Below are 20,895 nucleotides of genomic sequence, written 5' to 3'. Positions count from 1 at the left end.
AATTCTTATTTCAATAATAGAGATACCATCTAATTAAATTATATTTTGTAAACCACAAAACACAACAGTTGATACTTATATTCTTTATTTAAACCATTAAACTAATATATCTAACTATTAATGGTCTCATCATATAACCTACCAAGTATTATAGCCAGATAAAAGTTGGAAACTTCTTGAAACCAAATCCAAAACCCAAAAAGGGCAAAGGGGCAAAAAACACCACGAAAACAATCACACGCTCAAAAATAAATAAAAAAACAAAAACAAAAACAAAAATGGGAGAGAAACCAACACCAATGCTAAAGTCGTATAGAGACTCGTACGGTATAAAAGAAGAGAGCCAGAGCCACCTCCCTCGTCTCTCTCTCTCTCTCTCTCTCTCTCTCTTCGCTGTGTCTCTCTCAATTCAGGAAATGGACTTGGAGGCAAACAAGATTACTTTCACTTCCTCTGTAAAACCCTAATTATCGATCCCCTTCCTCCCTTCTCCCTCTTTCTCTCTCAAGAAACCCAACTTTCTCTCTCTATCCCTCTGTATCTCTCTACAATCTTCGATCCCTCTCCGCCAATCGATCCACTTAAATCACTTCTTGAGGAAAAAGAAGACCCTTTCTTTCCCTCTCCGCCCTCTCCGAAACCCCACAATTTCCCAAGCCAAAGCTCTCGATCTGTGGCGTTCGATTTCAGGGACTGATTTTTTTCTTTTAGGGTTTTGGGGTTCTCGGCTCCGTCAAGGCTGGCGGGGATTCAGGTCAAGTAAATGGCGGATCCGCCTGGTATCCGCCTCCATCGCTCGTGTGTTTTCTCTCGATTGGGTAGGATAGGGTTACGTTGCTGTCAAGATTTTTGCTGCTGCCTAGAGTGAGAAGCGAAAACAAAGCATGCTGAGCGTGCTACGCGTGCACCTCCCTTCGGATATTCCCATTGTAGGCTGCGAGCTCACGCCATACGTGCTCCTGCGCCGGCCTGACAAGAATGTCACGACAGACGATGTGCCGGAGTCAGCCCCTCTTGATGGCCACTTCTTGAGGTACAAGTGGTAAGTGACAATTTCCCCGATCAATTTCAGTTGTTGTTTATCATTTTTTATATGCTTCATTTGGTTTTCGGGTTTTTTGGGGGCTTTGAGCTTATTTGGGGCTTCTGGGTTGGTTTGTTTGGTAGTGTTGTTACGCGGGTTTTGGCAAAGGTTGTAGCTTTATTATAGTCTATAGGGAAAAGGTTCTAGGTGTGTAGAATCTTAGTGTAATTTGTTCATGTATTGTATCTTTTGGTGTGTTTTTTTTTTTTCCATAACATCATTTGGTAAGTTTGTATATTTGTAGTTCTACATTCATCACTGTTTAATTCTGTTCTTGGATTTGAATTCTGTGTAGATTTTTCTCTGATGATGCTTTACCGTACTAATTGCCTTCAATTGTGTAATTGAATTGGAAAAATTTGATGATCTCAATAGCATTATTTACTTTAAATAAAAGGTAAATGATTTGTCCCTGACTCAAAGCTCATTTGGTAAATTACAACCGGGCCAAATTGGGTTACGAGTTAGAGTTTACAAGTCTAGAATAGTTTGTTATAGTAAGAATTATTAGGAGAGTTATGAATGCTGCAACAACTGTAGCACTGATAAACGTCAAATTGTTGATACTGGTTTGGAAATCCAGTTTGCATTACTACTCTTTTTGTGTGTTAATACATGTGTGTTCGGAGTGCCCAATTGTATGTATTAAAAATATATTAAAGCATTTATTCTGCTTCTGAGCTTGTGGTGAAAACTAGTAGGCAGGCTGCGGCTTATAACTCCACTTATAGATACTATCCTCCACCGGTATAACGCTTACGTTTGCACCTACGTCCAGAATTTGCAATTTCTTTTTCCCATTCTTTTATTCTATAAAAAAAAATTAAAAAATAAAAAGAAAGAGAGAAAACCTGACTGAATTTTGACTAACTTTTAATTATCTTTCCATATTTATTTTTGGGTTTTTTCAATGATAGCCAGTTTGCATTGGTCCCATTAGAGAACTAACCTTTTAAAAAATAAAATTTAAAACTAACCTGTTTTAGGTGACGTTAGGGCCAATTCACAATCAAGATCAAGTTAAGATGTCGGCTGAGATTGCGGTTTAGATATTCGAGATCTCAATCCACATCTTGATTCATATATTGACCGCATTTTTGTCCTTTCAAGTCCAAAGCAGGTTAATCTTCTAAGTTTGTTATAAAAAGGGGATATTTTCCAGTGGGCCAATACGATAGATTATTTTACGAAGGAACCCTTGTTTCGCTCTCCGTTTGATGTGCAGTTGACCTAAATTCTTATTCATCAGTTGGGCTGTTGTGTTATAAACCAACTAGAGGATATTTTCAAAGCTTATATTTTAGTGTCGGCAGTTAGTCGTGTCAGAGGACGCACTAAATTTTATTTTTCCGGTCATGTGGGGTGAAATAATGTCACGTACTCCTTTAAGCTTTGTGTTATGCAATTAACGTGATGAGATTCTATCATTCAATGACAAAATATTGGGTGCTTACTTTGCACCTGATAGCACATATGATGATGATAGTTGATCATTCAATGACAAAATATTGGGTGCTTACTTTGCACCTGATAGCACATATGATGATGATAGTTGATTTGGGTCAGCATATTTACCTGTTTACCAGGCACCTGATATTGCACATATTGACAAGATCTTGGCATGACGTCCGTTCTTTCTTATACAAAAATTGATGAGAATTAGTATTTACTGTTGGATTTTACATGTCTATGTCACTTTAGCGCATCGAATTTGGTTAGAGGATGCTTAGGTTCCAACATGAATCAGTTGACAAATTTTTATCCTTCTTAAATACATAATTGATCTTCAACATTGTTTCCATATGTAGAGTGAGGTAAGCTAGGGAACTAGTAAATTGAGCAAGCTGATTGATGTTGAGGCTTCAGATTGATTAAATATTGATAAATCTTTCTTTAAAATAAACATCTTTAATATGGATTAAATCTTTTATTTTTTGGTTTAATGACGGTTTCAGTGATTTATGTTGCCCCATTCTTGATCTTGGTTGCAGGTATCGTGTACAAAGTGATAAAAAAGTTGCTATCTGTAGTGTACATCCATCTGAGCAAGCCACATTGCAGTGTCTAGGTTGCGTTAAGGCCAAAATACCTGTTGCCAAAAGTTACCATTGTTCACCTAAGTGCTTCTCAGATGCATGGCAGCATCACCGTGTTTTGCATGACCGTGCTGCTACTGCTGTAAATGAAAATGGAAATGAGGAAGAAGAGGTGTTTGGACGCTTCAATAGCTCTGGATCTGGAGTCCTTAACACTAGCTTATCTGGTTCCGTGTCAAGCATGAGTTTGACGAATGGTTCAGCACCTTTATATCCTGCAGCTGTTACACAAAGGAGTAGTGGTGAAACATGGTTTGAAGTGGGCCGCTCTAAAACGTATACACCAACGGCTGATGATATTGGGCATGTTCTTAAGTTTGAATGCGTTGTAGTTGATGCTGAATCAAAAGTACCTGTGGGACATGTCAATACCATATTAACTTCCCGTGTCATTCCAGCACCCTCTCCCAGTCCACGGCGTCTAGTTCCTGTCAATGGAGTTGACGTCATGGGGCATTTAGATTCAGATGGCCGTATTTCATCTTCTGGAACTTTTACTGTGCTTTCATACAACATTTTGTCTGATGTGTATGCCACCAGTGAATCATACAGTTACTGCCCTTCATGGGCACTTTCGTGGCCCTACCGCAGGCAAAATTTGCTGCGGGAAATTGTTGGCTATCGCGCAGATATTGTTTGTCTTCAGGAGGTACACATTCATGCTTGATCAGTTCATTTCATTAACTTCCTTTTTAATAATTTTGATATTGATAATTAGAGCATTACTCAAATGTCTTGATATCTTCAAGCCAATTTTCTTGGATTCATGAAGATTAGGGTATTATTCAACTAGATATGTGGAATTAGTGAATGCTACATGTCATAAAGAGCTCATCCATTTCAGTGTAAGTTATGAAAGAACTATGCATTTTGTGATGTTCGAACTGATCATTGTCCCTCTCAGGTTCGAAGTGATCATTTCGAGGAATTTTTTGCCCCCGAGCTGGACAAACATGGTTATCAAGCACTATACAAGAGAAAAACAAATGAGGTCTCTTAGCTCATCCTTTATACATATTATAGCTTGAATAAACTTCATCTGACTTATGTGCATGGCTTTTGAAATTCTTTTGGCCTTTAATTTGCATTCTTTGGCTTCAGGTTTACAATGGAAACACACAAACAATTGATGGTTGTGCAACATTTTTCCGTAGAGATAGATTTTCCCATGTCAAAAAATATGAGGTTGGGAGTGCGAGATATAACAGTTCATATATATATGTTTTATTTCGTTCTTAGTATGAAGCAATTTGTGTTTATGCAGGTTGAATTTAATAAGGCTGCTCAGTCTTTGACTGATGCAATGATTCCAAGTAATCAGAAGAAAAGTGCTTTAAATCGATTAGTTAAGGTGGGCTTGATATTTATGGATTTTTTTGCTGAACCTGATCTTTTTAAATTGATCTTGATCTAGGAAGCTCATGCCTGGATCTCAATGTGTGTGTAGGATAATGTTGCGCTCATTGTGGTTCTGGAAGCAAAATTCAGCAATCAGGGAGCTGATAATCCTGGGAAACGGCAACTTCTTTGTGTGGTAGGACATGCATGTTGTGTTTTTGTACTTGTAATATTTGAATGGTCTTGTAAGTTGAATTTGTTGTACTCTTTGGGATTTGTAATCTTTTCAACTGCCCCAATTTCAATGCACGGGCATCTTTCAAGGCATCTTGTAACACGTTTTTCTGATGGTATGGAATACAGGCAAATACGCATGTAAATGTCCACCAAGATCTGAAGGATGTCAAACTCTGGCAGGTATCTTGTATTTTTGGTTCTTCCATATACAGTAGTGTATGGTTTTGATCATTTATAAAATGGCATTCCGAAAGTGTGCAGTGAGATTTGTTAAACTAATCATGCCCTTATGCCTACCGGCATAGAAGCTGTTCCTAATATTGTGTTTTCTTGTGTTTCTTATCAGGTTCATACTCTTTTAAAAGGACTAGAGAAAATAGCTGCCAGTGCAGATATCCCGATGCTGGTGTGTGGGGATTTTAATTCAGTTCCTGGAAGGTCTGTTGATTGTTACTGATGATTTTTAATTGCATTCGAGAATTTATTACTGGTATGTTGCTTGCTTAAGGTACTGCTGAACTTTGTTACAGCGCTCCTCATACACTTCTGGCTATGGGAAAGGTAGATCCATTGCATACAGATTTACAAGTGGATCCTCTTAATATACTGCGCCCTCTCAGTAAGCTGATACATCAGCTACCACTGGTAATACATGCTTTCTATTGTACTCCCTTCTTGATCATCTTTTTGTTGTTATTGTTGGGAATGTGGAATGTGCATGTTTTTGGGTTATAGGGCTTGTGTTGATCTGAATTACTATTGCAACTCTCAGGTTAGTGCATATTCATCATTTGCAAGATTGGGAGTTGGTCTTGGGATGGAGCAGCTGAGAAGGAGAATGGATCCCACCACAAATGAGCCGTTATTTACAAATTGTACTAGAGATTTCATTGGTACCCTAGATTACATATTCTACACCGGTAAGTTTATGGATTACAAATTTGTTTGATCTGTTCATTTTGATGCCTCACTGTGATAGACCATTATTCATAAAGTTAACATGTGGTTGCAGCTGACTCCTTAACGGTGGAGTCCTTGTTGGAACTCTTGGATGAGGAAAGCTTAAGGAAAGACACAGCCCTTCCTTCTCCAGAGTGGTCATCAGATCATATTGCACTTTTAGCCGAGTTTCGCTGCAAGCCTAGAGTTAGACGTTGACACATTCAGGTAGTTTTTCAAATCTTTGTTGTTTTATATTCTTATTTGTTGGGCTTCATTTGTTTTTGTTTCTTTCTTTTTTGTTTTCATTTTCTAGTCATTTTCTAGTCATTTTCTCAGAGATCAATTTAGGAAGATTTTGGCATTAGGGGGAGGAAGGTCAGGTACACTCATGAAGTACATCCAGTGTGATTAAATATGATTGTATCACTAAGGTTGATGGTGTGACATCCGCTTAGTTGGTTCAGGGCTAAGAGTAACGCTTTCTACTTCAAGAAAACCTCTCAATTTGAAATATCAAACATTGTCGTTTCTTGTGTTCTTATAAATAATGAATGCATAAAATGCCTGTGTTGCGTGTGTGTGTGTGTTGTATGTCTCCACATATGTGGTTTTTGTGTTGATTGCAACCTCGATGCTTGTAGGAGAGAGCTCCGGAGACATCCATGAAAAAGGCTGAAAGAAGCTGTTGGATTGAGTTTAGTTATTGTAAGAATGCTAGATCATGCCCCACAGTTCTTTCCAGGTATCTCCTTGCGGGATCCTTGCTATGATCTGCTTTGTATTATGCCACCTTTGTCTTTATAGAAAAGCTATTATGATCCCTGCTCAATTGCCGATCTTGTTTTTGCCTATAGTTTCGTACATGCTCACCTCTTCATTATATCTGGTCTTAGTCCTGTCTCTAGTCTCAGATAGGCTTGTGGTTAGTAGGCCTGCAGTTGCTTGCTTCTTTTCTCTTTTATACCTTGGGTTCTCCCGTGCTCCTGTCGATCTGTTCGCATCGCCCTTCCCCCTTTTTCTTCCATTTTAATTTTTGGTAAGGAAACACAGGATGAGGAATAAGATTTTGATGTTTTCTTCCGTTTCGGGTTCCGTCTTTCTATTGAAGTAGCTCATCTTGTTTGCAACTTAAGTGCATTTGGTTTTCCATTTCAGCATAAATGGTTTTAAACATGTGTGAGGGTTACTCGGTTCTTTTTTCGTTTCTTCTCGGTACTACTTTGAGATAAAGGAGTTCTGCAAAACAGTGACAGTTGCATTCCGAAATGAGGAAGAAAAATACAAACTAATCGTTAATCGACCTTAATGCTGGCTTAGAATTTGTGCCATTCTTTCGACAAATCGATCAATCGATCAATCGATCAATCGAAATGCCCGCGTTGTTGATTGGTTTTTCAATTTTGTTTTATCACTTCTGGCATCCTCGGAGGGAATATGAATGTTCATCCGGACTTGAATTTTGTTCTAAAAGAATGGGCGTGACTGCTGGCTCGGATATGGGCTCAAAAGTTAGAGAGATCTTTCGATGTGTTTGGAACACGAGGTGGTACATCAAGTTATTATATTATGAGTGAATTGTAGCAATGGTCTTTCAATTTTAATCAAATTGGAGCAATGGACCTTAACTAAAAATCCATTACTATTGGTGCCTCAACTCGTGAAAATGTGTAGTTACGGTTCTTTTCATCAACTTTGTTAAAATTTTGTCAAAATAAGTTACGTTGAAAAAATCATTCCTACAATTGGGGTTCCTCAATTCATCAAAACATGTAGTTATGGTCATTCTCGTCAACTTTGTTAAAATTTTGTCAAAATGAGTTATGTTGGAATGAACATTGCTACCATTGGGTTAAAATTGAGAGATCATTGCTCCAATTGGGTTAAAGTTGAGGGATCATTTCTCCGATTGAATTAAAATTGAAGAACCAATGGTTTTGGATTTTTAGTTGATGGACCATAGTTGCACGTTTTTATGCATTGAGAGACCAATGGTAATGGATTTTTAGTTGATGGACTATTGCTCCAATTGAGTTAAGAGACTATTGCTACAATTTACTCTTATATTAGACAACTGGAGGGACTCGGGGACACTTGAAAAATAACTTTCCTCCATTTATTTTTATGACATGGTGTATCATTTTGTTTTTTGAGCATATAAAAATTTCTCCAAAAATTGATAGATAAAGCAACATGAAATTGAGAGTGATGATATTTAGACACGTAAAATTGACACTTTCTCGAGTACATGGAATGTCCCACGGGCCTAAAGAATCTTTCTAAGGAGAGACTTTCTGGCCACCGACATACCGTTGTAATGGTCTCCTACTCCAAATTGTTTCTCACGATTGAGGAAAGGCACAACTCGAGACGAGATTAAGAGTATATGATGCCGGCACAACCCTAGAATTGAAATCAATGCCGTGCCTGCAATAAGCGAAACCTCCGGCCGACAACGATGCAGGCCGGCCACGATCAAACTCTGTTACAACTCTCTTGCATATAAGTTTGAATATTTTAAAACACCGTAAAAATTTAAAATTGTATTCGTCTAAGGGAGAATAAATAAAAAAAAGACAGAGGATGGAAAGACATGAAAAGATGAGAGAAACAATGACCATGTCTCAGCTAAAAAATGTACTTTTATCTGTGTAAAGTGACTGCCTTGCCTTGGCTACGAACCTAACAAAATATCTGGGGGGACTTTAATGAAAAAAAAAGATGCTGCTCGGAAACTCGTTAACTACAAACATAACGCCGCAATCAAACTTCATTTGGTTTCTGTCACCCAGATAAACAATCTTAACATGAATTATAATGTGATACACATTGCACCATTCCAACCACAGCTCAATTAGTGTGACGCAGACCCGTAACATTCCTAAGTTAAGATACACTGAAGATGACAGTAGTCGAGCTGCATGAAATACCGCAAGTCTGCACTGCACCCACCCTCGCATCTCCTTCGATTTATTATCAATGAGCCCGGAGACTAATCCTGAAAAACATACAAAAGGCAATGGGCAATGATGTTTAAATGGTTATATAACTTAATCATAAAGACAAATGCCAACATATTCGTTCAAACCAACACAACTAATGTAATACAAGTCAGTGCACATAAGCATTTCACTAAAACTTGAACTGATGAGGACTGCCCCGAAACATTGGTGAACCGACTTCCTTATTTGCCAAACCTTAACCTCAAACTCACAATCTAGGAAGAGAGTCACTAGCATATAAAGATTGGAATATGAAGGAAAGATAGCAGCTATTGGAAACCCGATTATCATTCCTGTCTTTTTAAAGTTTGTATCAAGTAACCCATATGGAGCTTCAAGAACCAAAATTCCTTTCTTTAATGGACAGATTGCCATTTCTTATCTACTAAAGCCACTTAATGGAAGAAAACCAAACCTGTTCATCTGCAAGTTTTCAGAGCATTAGCTGTGCACTTTGAAGCATCGTAACTTTGGAAACATCTGAAGCAATTCATCACGGCTCCGTTTCTACAAGAATATTATTACAATTAAAAAAACTGGTCAAAGTTTTAGTAACTAGAAGTTCTACCAAATACAAACTAACCTTAATTCCAATACATCCATTAACATCAAGAGTTGTAAGTGTGTTTGAGCAGGTCAGTGAAAGGGCCTCCAAGCATTTATCGGTCACCCCAACTATCCCAAACAAGCTGCATTGTTTCATTCATAAGTCAGTAAGATCACTAGGTTTCATTCAACAGCATGGGAACCGTGTAGGTTTACTTAAAAATAAAAGTATCCAACAATGTCAATTTTTCTGTTTCTGCTGCATTTATGATTTTACTCTGGTTTTCAAAATAACTGTCAAATTTCCTAACTTCACTTTATTTAATTTTTTTAATTGAATTATAAGGCTTACTGCACGGGAAACCCTAAAATTAGATTTAACCAGTTACACAAAGCAATTTTGTAGCTCAATCTAATGTCTTCTAGGTCTCTAAATGGGTTTTAAATAAAGAAATAAAGAAGATAAGCAACATTAGTGACTGCTTTTGCAGACCGGTCAAAGGATTTTCAACCTTGTGATTCCATCCCAGCTGTCAAAGACATTCAAATATACTGTAACTGAATAAGTTACCAGAGTTTGAAATTTCTCAAGTCAAGAATGCAGAGACCAGAGTTGAGCCTTACATTCTTTAAAAATTCTTATCAAGATTACGGATTACCTGAGAAATTCAAGAAATGTGCAAGCCTGCGCAACGGCTATGACCCCCACGTCAGTGACCCGTACACACCTATTAGAAAGTGGAGATTGGTTTTGAAACTGTAATGCGTCTCCTTTGTTTCATATACATGTTTATTTGAGTGCTTCAGTTACCAACTTACCATGTCAAATTGAGAGAAAGAAGGCCCTTGCATCTAGCTATACAAGCCACCCCTTCATCTGACAGATTCTGAAATGTGATTCCATGATTATTTACCATCATTTTGGTAAAGTGTTCCAAAAGAATTATGTCAGCAAAACTAAATCTAGTTAATCTTACCTGGGCGCCACATAAATCCAAGAATTTAAGATGGGAAAGAAGTGATATTTTCTTGTAAGCTTCATCAGTGAAGCTAAGCAAACAGAATACAGCCAATCAAAATACAAGAAGAAGAACTAGCTCAAATTTACAAACAGAGACTATCAAATACCTTGACAGGGCGTACAAATTTAGACTATGGAGACTAGGACAACCGTGCAATATCTGCTGCAGGCCAGAATCTGTTAACTTGACACACCTGTGAATAAAAAGTTATAATATGTACAAGCATGAGGATGAAACCTACAAGCATGAGGAATTTTAATGATTTCATTTGAGAAACAAAACTCAAGGATTTGGAAATGCACAACGCTCAATTTACATGGTCAAATTTCAGAGAAGAACCTGTGTGTCAGAGGCTAGACAGATTTCTGTTCTCTGTAGGTTGTGAAGAGATTTTTCCAGAGGTAAGACAAATGGCTTTGGCAAGGGTCATTTCTGATCATTGCCCTATCCAGCTAGATTCCAACAAGGTGAAATGGGGGCCAAGTCCTTTTAGATTCGAAAACATGTGGCTACAACATCCAGATTTCAGGAACAAGTTCAACCTATGGTGGCAATCTGAGCAGGTGGAGGGATGGGAGGTTTACAAGCTTCTGATCAAGTTAAAAGCCATAAAAAAAAAGGTGCAAAGATGGAGTAAGGAGAGTTTCGGGGAAGTCGAGAAAGACTTTAAAGAAGCTGAGGCCAGCTTAGAGGAGTTAGATAGGAGAGAGGGGATGGAAGGGCTAGATGTTGATGCTAGAAGAAAGAGGGAAGAACTACTTTTCCTTGTGGGAGATCTGGCTTACAAGGAAGAAGTGAAGTGGAGGCAGAGAAGTAAAGTGGAATGGGCAAAGGAAGGGGACGGTAATACTAAATTTTTCCATCGAGTTGCAAGTGGGAGAAGGAAGAGAAACTATATAGAAAGGTTGGAACCGGATGTCGGGGGAGTGATAGAGGATGCGAAAGAGATAGAAGAACATATCGTCAATTTCTTCAAGTCCCTGTTTAGTAGCAACGAAGAGGCATGTTGGGGCCTGGAAGGTATCAATTGGGCCCCAATAAGCGAATTTGAGGCAGATTGGCTTGAGAGGCCTTTTGAGGAAGCCGAAGTTCAAAGAGCAGTTTTTGATTGTGGAAAGGATAAATCGCCAGGACCGGATGGCTATTCTTTGCAAATGTTTCAACATTGTTGGGATATCTTGAAGGCGGACATTATGAAGATTATGGAGGAGTTCTACTACACAGGGATAATAAATGTGGTGACAAATGAAACTTTTATTTGTCTAATTCCGAAGAAGTCAGATTCTTTGAAAGTGACGGACTACAGGCCTATAAGTCTTGTTACTGGTTTGTATAAAATTATAAAATTATGGCGAAAACCTTGGCCTCAAGATTAAAGGAGGTTTTGGGCAGCACAATTTCTCCAAATCAAGGAGCGTTTGTTAAGGATCGACAAATTTTGGATGCCGTCCTTATTGCAAATGAAGTGGTAGAAGAGGTCAGGCAGAAGAAAGAGGAGGGATTGGTGCTCAAAATAGATTTTGAAAAAGCGTATGATCATGTCGAGTGGAGATTTTTGGATGAAGTCTTTCAAAGAAAAAGCTTTGGCAATAGATGGAGGAAATGGATGCAGGGATGCTTAAGTTCTGCAAATTTCTCCGTTTTGATCAACGGGAGGCCTAGGGGAAAATTTCAAGCTTCAAGAGGTTTGAGACAAGGTGACCCACTGTCACCTTTTCTTTTTACCTTAGTAGTCGATGTCTTGAGTAGGTTAATGGAGAAGGCTCAAGAAAATCATCTCATCAAAGGTTTATGCATTGGGCAAGAAAAGGTGGAGATTTCTCATCTTCAATTTGCAGATGATACCATTTTTTTCTTGGCGGAAGATGAGGGAGTTTGGAACAATCTATTAGAGGTGCCCAACTTATTCTGTTCTGTTTCAGGGTTGAAAATCAACAAAGCTAAGTGTTATTTGGCTGGAATAAACTCAGATTGTGAGAAATTAAATAGGTTGGCAGATTCTTGGGGTTTTGAGGTGGGTAGCTGGCCTATAAAGTATTTGGGACTCCCTCTTGGGGGTAGGCCAAGAGCACTTAAGTTTTGGGATCCAGTGGTAGAAAAGATGGAAAAAAGACTTCAAAGCTGGAAGAAGGCCTTCTTATCCAGAGGAGGTAGATTAACTCTGATTCAATCTGTTTTGGGAAGCTTGCCGATCTACTACATGTCTTTGTTCAAAATTCCTTGCGGGGTAATTTGACGCCTAGAAAAACTAATGAAAGGGTTTTTGTGGGAAGGTGTGGAGGAAAGAAAGAAAAACCACCTGGTAAAATGGGAGATAGTTATTAAAAGTAAAGAGGAAGCAGGTTTAGGGGTGGGGAATTTGAGGAATCGGAATGAAGCATTACTTGCTAAGTGGTTGTGGAGATTCCCAAAGGAACCTCATTCTCTCTGGCACAAGGTGATAAGAAGCAAGTATGGGCTACAGAATAACGGATGGAACACATTTCCTCCGATGAGGGGTTCAAGCCGTAGCCCATGGAAAGATATTTCGAGTGGTTCCCAATTGTTTCTTCATTGCTGTAAGTTTGAGGTGGGCAACGGGGAGAGGGTGAGGTTTTGGGAGGATGGGTGGTTAGAAGGAGGACCATTGAAAGAGCAATTTCCTAGATTATTCTTGCTATCGAGGATGCACATTCAGAACATTTCATGTTTTGCGGATCTTTCTACCAATTCTTTGAGTTGGAATTTTGATTTCAGGAGAAATTTGAATGAGGCGGAGATAGAAGAGGCGGCTAGATTATTACAGAAAGTGGAAGAGGTTCGCTTGTCTCAATCAAGAACGGATAACAGAAGGTGGAAACTGGAAGCATCAGGATTGTTCACATGCAAATCCTATCGTTCCTTCTTGAGTAACAATGGGATTATGCAATACTTTCCACCTTATTCACAGATTTGGAAATCAAAAGTTCCTCCGAATGTCAAAATTCTTGTCTGGCTGGTGGCCAAAGGGAAGCTCAACACTTGTGACCAAATTCAAAGGAGAAGCCATTTTATCTGCTTATCCCCACATTGGTGCAGTTTGTGCAAAGCTAACGAGGAGAGTGTAAACCACATTTTTCTCCATTGTTCGTACACGATTCAACTATGGTGGAAATTGTTTCAGGAGGTTAGAGCTAGTTGGGTCATTCCAAAGGGTTGCTTCGAGCTTCTAAGCACCAAGTTTCAGGCCCTAGGAATTGGGAGGAAAGCTAAAGCTTTGTGGGGTTGTCTGGTCTCGGCAGCTTTTTGGAACATATGGCTGGAGCGTAACAAAAGAATTTTTGAGGATTATACGGGTGTGGGGGTAGAAGTACTTTGGGGAAGAGTAAAATATTGGGCAGCCCTATGGGCTTCAGTCTCAAATGATTTTAATAATTACTCTCTTTCTCAATTACTGTGGGATTTGTTAGCAGCAGTAAAGTGAGTTAGGTCTAGCTATTGTTGCTGTAGCCAAATCCTATTGAGAGTTTTTCTTGTATCTTGTAAATGGTGGATTTCTTATCCACTTCAGTGTATTTCTCTTTTCTTTTATAAAATGTTTGTTTCTTCTCAAAAAAAAAAAAAAAGTTATAATATGTAAGCATGGAAGGGAGGTTGCGGTTTTTCATAGGATAATCAGTTTCACCACTGGTTTGTGTAGAAGGTAAAGTGTATTTAGAGGAAGAACTTAGAATGTCGGGTTATAGCTAAGCAATTCCATTTTCAGCTGGGTCATAATCTGGAAACCACACAATCGAAAAATCATTGGTGTGATTTCCTGTTGTGACACATACAACAACAACAACAAAGCCTTATCCCACTAAGTGTGGTCGGTGTGACACATAAAAGGTCGTACCCAGTGCACAAGGCTCCCGCTTTACGTAGGGTCTGGGAGAGGTGAATGTCGGCTAGCCTTACCCCCATTTATGGAGAGGCTGCTCCCAAGTCTCGAACCCGAGACCTACCGCTTATGGGCGAAGGCACTTGCCATCGCACCAAGTGTGACACATAAGCAGATAAAAAAAATTAATCTTACAAAATTAACTTTTCGCCAGATGATGTGATTAAGATCAGTGTTTCCTACCTTGTCAGGTTCAACAACTGTAATTCTGGATAATTCTGAGCAATTAATTGCAAGCTTTTGTCTGAAAGGTTCTGTGATTTCCACATCAAAATAAACAATTGAAATAAATTCTTCACAAATAAATATTAAAACTTAAAGGTTGACTAGCCAATATAACGTATAACAGTCACCTATGGTACCTACTTAAATAAGGGATACATCTGAAGCATACCATAACCTACTTCAGGACAATAAAACCAATCTTTTTCAAAGTGTATACTTTGCAACTCATAAGGCACTGAAATAGGATGGGACCAAGTGACAAGTACCTTACAGCCACTTACGTTCAAATCAACTATATGTTTGCAGTTCTTCACCAGGTGCGCTAAACCTATATCTGTTACCCTGAATTTCAATGCATGTTCCCAAATTCAGTGAAAGCAAACAACGTTTCAACTAGAAATAAGATTTGAAAGACAAATCAAACTTTAATACCTCACATTCCAATAGCTCGAAAATTCCTTCAAACTGGGGCAAGCACTGGTTATAGCTTCAATTCCCTTATCAGATATCTTCTGGCAGCCATTAAGATTCAAAACCTCCAGATCTTGAAGAGAATCTCGACACTGTAAAAATGCGTAATTTTCTTTTACACAATCAGAGGTATCAAAAAGCATTTGTCTATGAACAATATTGTATACTTCATCAAGTACTCATTGTTCTTCGACACAAGTATTATAAAGACTACATTTAGCCAGCTCATCCAGATTCCAAGTTTTGAGGGGAACATGAGAATTATAATAACAGGTGATCTGCTGTGCAAGGGATAGAAGTTATGAAAAGCTAGGTCTAGTAGAGTAACTGGTTTCCTTTCCATTGCAATATCATGCTACAAAAACATGTCTTGTGCTGTAAGATCCCCCAACTCAAGAAACCACAAATAACTTAGAAGATAAGAACAGAAGCTTAGTTGATTCTACAAGTCGAAAATATAAAGTCTTGAAGCTTAACCCAAAATTTAGACTTAATCACAAGCTTGATTAGTCCTAACCCTGTCATGCTTCTCATACCTTACAAATACTGACAGGACATAGGTAAACTGTTTTATGGTATGCCTTCTGTGTGGCAAGAAATGCTCATATGAGTGTCAGTGCCCTACAATACAGACTCGTTAAAACCCATTATAATGCCTTGACGCTGGCAAATCAACAATCTTCCAACTGCACCTTCTCTGGTGTTTGTATTAGTTAAAATTTAGTGCAAAATGGAGTAAAAAAAATTATTACAATTATAAACATTCTAATATTCACAAGCATTACTATTGTTATTATCATTACAACGTCCCTTCCTTGCACACCAGAAAATCAATAACTTCTTAGTTCTTTGAAATATAAAATTGGCCGCAAGCTCATACCAGAATGAATGTTACCTTGCTCTTTACAAGTTCAAGATGCTTGTCTTCAATGTCTTGTGCAAATTCAAGGTTTATATGCTTCACATGCCGATATCTTGCCTGGAAATATTGCATCAGGAATCCTTATCAATACAATCATTCACTTGAAGCATTTTGTAATACTACAAGAAGCAAACACTACATCCCAATCATTTCAAAAATACCATTATTGCATCATTCAAGATCGATTTTTTATTGAACTTCTATATACAATGGACAAACCAACCATCCTTTCTTCTTTCTTAAAACATGACCTTGGCACAAAAAAGCCACTATTTTGCGCTAAGATCGCCAAAACATCGTCATTTCAATGTTTTTTTGCTAACATTTACCCCTACATCATCGAATGCTGGTATCAAACAATTACAATTTCAATCAAATTTGCTACATCTAACTTCTAACCAATGAAAGAGCATCCACAAGGCGATTCCCAGCATTATTCATCTCTCGAAAATCCAGATGCTGAAACAAGAATCAAAACCCACGTCACATAACCACATAAAAAAATACACCAGTCAAAAACCTATCTCAAATTTTCAATTTTTAAGCAAAAACAAGGGATCAAGTAGAGAAAAAAGAAGGGAAAAAAAAAGTACCAGCCAAATGGAAGGGCAGGAGACGAGAGTTGCGTTGAGCCATGGGCTAACTAGCAAGAGAAAGATGAGGTCTCTCTGCGGCAGTCTTGTGCTCACTATTCTCAGAACTTTGGGAATGATTTCTCTGCTCCAAGCTACTTCCTCCTCACCTACTTCTACTTGTTTCTCCTCCATTTTTATCACAGAGAGAGCGAGAGAGAGTGCGACTCTGGTTTTGCGTTGTTTTTTTTTTTGTATTTTTTGGGGCCAAAAATGTGTTGTTATGCAGGGCACACCCGATTTTTAGGCCTAGCCCAAGTAGTGACAACAACTAGGGGCTAGTTCAAGAATAAACAGTTCGGATCATTTGAGAAAAGTGACTCGAAAAATGAGGTTGAATCGTCTATATTTTATATGTTAACAATAAATTCAATAAATTATAAATCGTTGAGGCATGTAATTATATAAAAATAATCATCATGGTCATATGGTCCGATTTGGATGATTTTTTAGAAGAAGACCATAGATGAGTAGATGTTTTATATGACAATACTCTAAAGAATATTTCTGCTAAGTCACACAATAAGTCAATCAAAATGATTAAATATCAAACTCATCATTTATGTGAGTCGACTATGAATTCTTCAACTTCCAAGTGGGGAGAATACCACAAATCGAACCCTTTTTGTAATATACTCCATAGCTAAGCTAAAAGAAACTTTTGACGCCATTCCATATGACACATTAGCAAATTGACATAAAATTTGACAGATGAAAATATTGGACGAAAAATTAATTGGAACTTGGAAGTGAATTGGAAGTGATTCCTTACATATCAGATTGGACTAACAATATTAACAAAATATAAAGACTTGATTACGGTGTATGTATTTACTTAATATATTTATTGTCTAAAGGATGTAAAATCCAAATAAACAAGGAAAGTTTTCGGAAATGTTATTGGCACTTCAAAATTCTCATTCTACACTCTCACAAGTGCATTTTTCTTTTCTAATATAGAAAGTTTGGAGTGTAGAATAAGATTTTTGGAGTGCTAATAACAATTTCCTTCCTAAAAACCAACAATTTGTCTACATAAGAGAGGATCCAATCAATGGAGATGAGCTAATGGTGGACTCTGTTTTTAAATTAGTGTATGTTGTATATATTGCATCTAGCGGGTGATGTCTCGCCTAGCGAATGATGTCTCACCTAGCGAATGATGTGGCCTCGCTTGCCCGCGATGACATTGTGTGTACCTCGATATAGGTATGCTGCATCTGTCGTCTTTGTGGTGGATTTGTAGGGGGTGTTTGTGCTTGCTTGTGATAGCTGTTAGGAGTTTACTTTTATACTTTTTTTGTGAGAATTATCTGTAAATCAATGTATTTGTCACTTAAAAATGCCCTCATACAACTCTGGTAACTGCGTTATCTTTTGTTATGAAAATCCTCCTTCTAAATCCAAAAAAAATAAAAAATAAAAAATATTGGTCTACATTGGATTTCATGTTGTACTCGGCATTCCAATACTTCAGCCCCAAAATAAAACCCAGAGCAAAATGAAGGCTTTCATCTTCTCTCTCCTAAAACCCCAAACCCCCTCCTCCTCACCCACCAACCTACTCCTCCTCCTCCACCGCCACCACCAACGGCGGGGCATAACCAAAGTCCGCCTCAAATGGGTCAAAAACCGAAGCATCGACCATGTCATCGAAACCGAGACTGACCTCAAAGCCGCCTGCCTCCTCAAGGACGCAATCAAGCGCTCCCCCACCGGCTTCCTCACCGCCACGTCCTTCGCCGACTGGCAGAAGCTCCTCGGCCTCACCGTCCCCGTCCTCCGCTTCCTCCGCAGGTATCCAACTCTTTTCCAAGAATTCCCACATGCCCGTTACGCCAATTTGCCATGTTTCAAATTAACAGACACAGCATTGTTGTTGGATTCACAAGAACAAAGTATACACAAAACCCATGAGAGTGACACTGTGGAGAGGCTCTGTAGAGTGCTTATGATGACAAAGTCTAAGACTTTACCTCTCCAATCGTTGTATCCTTTGAAATGGGATCTGGGTTTGCCTGATGGTTTCGAAAAAGTGTTGGTTCCGAAATACCCTGATTGTTTTCGGATTGTTAAGGCCTCGAATGGGGTCGGATGCTTGAAGGCCATACAATGGCCTAAAGAGTATGCGGTTTCGGAATTGCAGAGGAGTAGAGAGGTTGGTGATTTAGGGGATGAGTATAGGCAGTTCAAAAGGGGGCAGACGGTGTTGGCATTTCCGATGAATTTTCCAAGGGGTTATGGTGGGCAGAAGAAGGTTAGGGCATGGATGGAGGAGTTCCAGAAGTTACCGTATATTTCACCATATGAGGATTCTAGGCATATTGATCCTAAGAGTGATCTTATGGAGAAAAGGGTAGTTGGAGTTTTGCATGAGTTCTTGAGCTTGACTCTTCATAAGAAGACTAAGAGGAACTACTTGAGAAGCTTGAGGGAGGAATTGAATCTTCCACATAAGTTTACGAGAATCTTCACAAGGTATCCGGGGATTTTCTACCTCTCATTGAAGTGTAAAACAACCACTGTTTCACTCAGGGAAGGGTACCATAGAGGGAAGTTAGTGAACCCACATCCCCTCACAAGTTTGAGAGAGAAGTTCTATTACGTCATGAGAACAGGGCTTCTTTATCGGGGTAAAGGTGTGAACATGCTATCCCCGGAAGAGATTTTGCTTAACAGTATGGAGAGTGAAAGTGGGCAGGAAGAATCTGAAGAGGAAGAGACTGGAACAGGTGATGAATGCCATGAAGATGAAGTATCGAATTCAGATTCAGAAGGGTCTGATGAAGATTGATGTTTGTATCGGAAGTTAGACATTGTGCTTACATTCCATGTCAATTGCACTCACCCTAAAGTAAGAAACTTCACCAGAAAGATTGATTTCATAGATTTTTCTTAGTTAACGGATTTTTGTCCTCTCATCTCTGTACTAAAAAGTTTGTTTTTGGGATTGCTGCTTGAGATGTTTAAATTTTTCTGCACAATATGGTATTGATTATGAAGTTTAGGTTTAACCTTCTGACCTAATTGCAAAAATAATCTTTGAGACATTGCAAGCTTGCTTTTTGTTGGTTTTTTTACTTTTAAGTAAAATGGAATCGTCAAAGAATCCAAGTTCCGTTCAGAATGCTTTCTGTTTTGTATACATTTTTCCCAAATTCATATTTCATTTTCCCATACGTTTTGTAATGTGACCTTCAATACAATGTTATAATATCAACTTCAAACCGTTGTACATACTTTCGGTCTCTCAGTTTTCGATTTGGGAAATATTGTGGAAACCACAACATGGCATATAAAACTATTACTGGATAAGGTTTAGGATGAAGTTTGAGTACTCTAGCGTCTAGATAGCAGCATTTGAAATCTGTTTTAAACATCCTTGTTCAAACTGAATTGTGGAAACAAAATCTACAACGTGCTATGTTCTGTGGTATCCATGTGTTGGGTTGATTCCCAAAATGTTGTAGATTGGTTGGTTGTTATTTGAGATAAAACCGAAGGAATTATTTGGTTCTAATTTTGTTGATTGTGTTGTCATTTGCTTCGATAGCTATTAGGTGCTCGTATATTTTGTTCTCGTGAAAGATATTATCAGATTATGTTATTTCTTGAAGAGACACAGTAACATGAACGGTTCCGATAACACTAGGAATAGCGTAACATGGTACAGTTGCATCTCTTTTTTAACATGAGAAGTATCGTAACGTGTCTGTAATCTTGACGGCTCATCTGAATGATATTATGTTTCAGCCTTTCTTCAAGTGGTGCAGCATTTCAAGTGTAATACGAAGGCGATGTTTCGAGGATGCAGGAAGAACCTTCGAGGTGAAATCATCAAACTCTTCCCAACAGTGGATTTGAAATTGAGTGTGAAGCTACATGGCACGCAATTGAACTTTTATGCCACACCATGAACTAATGATACGAAGTTGCAGTTATTATTTTGATTCCTTGCATCAGCCTCTTTGCAATGTTCTTATGCCGTTGCATAGTGAGAGATGTAGGTGTATTTTGTGCTATCTTCTTTCTCCACTTACGTTTCGACAATACTTGCGTCAAGAATTTTCCTCATTCCCACTAAATGTGACATCATTATATCGAACAATAAGTATAATCGAAACTATTCTTTTCCTTTACCATCGGGTCATCTGTAGAAAAATTCATTCGGTTTGAATACTACTTAGCCATACATATTGTCGAACAACTTGACAGTTAAGGTAACAAGTACGGTTCTCATGGTGAGCTGTTAATTTCTTTGTTCACATAGATGACTAACCAAATCTATTGAATTTTTGTAAATATAGTCTGTAAATGATGATATAGAGAATAAACAGCTCCAATGTTGATGTTTTTATGGTAAAATAGCCCGGAATGTGGGAAGCCATGACGGACGGCTAAACATCCCAAGTCTCTGAGGTGCTTCCACAAAACTAGGTTAGCTAACAATCCTCTCCTGTCTCCTCAAATATCAACATTCAAG

The 20,895-nt window shown here is 38.4% G+C and overlaps 3 protein-coding genes across 9 annotated transcripts; 2 read left to right on the top strand and 1 right to left on the bottom strand.

Annotated features, from left to right (window-relative positions):
* Window positions 1–295: 295 nt before the first annotated feature.
* LOC126600050 (carbon catabolite repressor protein 4 homolog 1-like) lies at window positions 296–6,526 on the top strand. 3 transcript variants are annotated; one of them, XM_050266558.1, is made up of 12 exons: window positions 296–1,042; window positions 3,076–3,829; window positions 4,085–4,171; window positions 4,282–4,365; window positions 4,445–4,531; window positions 4,628–4,714; window positions 4,882–4,935; window positions 5,102–5,193; window positions 5,286–5,400; window positions 5,528–5,675; window positions 5,768–5,922; window positions 6,022–6,258. In XM_050266558.1, the coding sequence occupies exons 1-11, from the start codon at window positions 885–887 to the stop codon at window positions 5,911–5,913; spliced, it is 1,812 nt and encodes a 603-aa protein (XP_050122515.1). In that variant the 5' UTR covers window positions 296–884; the 3' UTR covers window positions 5,914–5,922; window positions 6,022–6,258. The 3 variants fall into 3 exon arrangements, with proteins under 3 accessions (XP_050122515.1, XP_050122513.1, XP_050122514.1); XM_050266556.1 differs by lacking the exon at window positions 6,022–6,258 and adding an exon at window positions 6,339–6,526 and having other exon boundaries at window positions 297–1,042; XM_050266557.1 differs by having other exon boundaries at window positions 297–1,042; window positions 6,034–6,526.
* A 1,770-nt stretch (window positions 6,527–8,296) lies between these two features.
* Window positions 8,297–16,630, bottom strand: LOC126600056 (F-box protein At3g58530-like). 5 transcript variants are annotated; one of them, XM_050266567.1, is made up of 13 exons: window positions 16,374–16,629; window positions 16,180–16,239; window positions 15,739–15,837; window positions 14,820–14,950; window positions 14,669–14,729; window positions 14,346–14,416; window positions 10,371–10,457; window positions 10,220–10,292; window positions 10,062–10,129; window positions 9,902–9,970; window positions 9,280–9,385; window positions 9,112–9,203; window positions 8,297–8,692 (listed from the first exon to the last, which is right to left on the bottom strand). In XM_050266567.1, exons 1-12 carry the CDS (start codon window positions 16,545–16,547, stop codon window positions 9,138–9,140), a joined length of 1,065 nt encoding a protein of 354 aa, XP_050122524.1. In that variant the 5' UTR covers window positions 16,548–16,629; the 3' UTR covers window positions 8,297–8,692; window positions 9,112–9,137. The 5 variants fall into 5 exon arrangements, with proteins under 5 accessions (XP_050122524.1, XP_050122521.1, XP_050122523.1 ...); XM_050266564.1 differs by having other exon boundaries at window positions 14,654–14,729; window positions 16,374–16,628; XM_050266566.1 differs by having other exon boundaries at window positions 14,654–14,729; window positions 15,754–15,837; window positions 16,374–16,626.
* A 1,230-nt stretch (window positions 16,631–17,860) lies between these two features.
* On the top strand, window positions 17,861–20,551 carry LOC126600052 (protein WHAT'S THIS FACTOR 9, mitochondrial-like). Its single transcript, XM_050266560.1, has 2 exons — window positions 17,861–19,266; window positions 20,166–20,551. Exon 1 carries the CDS (start codon window positions 17,914–17,916, stop codon window positions 19,204–19,206), a length of 1,293 nt encoding a protein of 430 aa, XP_050122517.1. The 5' UTR covers window positions 17,861–17,913; the 3' UTR covers window positions 19,207–19,266; window positions 20,166–20,551.
* Window positions 20,552–20,895: the final 344 nt, after the last annotated feature.

The sequence above is a fragment of the Malus sylvestris genome, chromosome 14 (assembly GCF_916048215.2).
Source record: "Malus sylvestris chromosome 14, drMalSylv7.2, whole genome shotgun sequence".
Taxonomy (NCBI): Eukaryota; Viridiplantae; Streptophyta; class Magnoliopsida; order Rosales; family Rosaceae; genus Malus; species Malus sylvestris.
The sequence above is the reverse complement of the archived record's forward strand: the minus strand, read 5'-3'. Positions and strand labels throughout refer to the sequence as shown.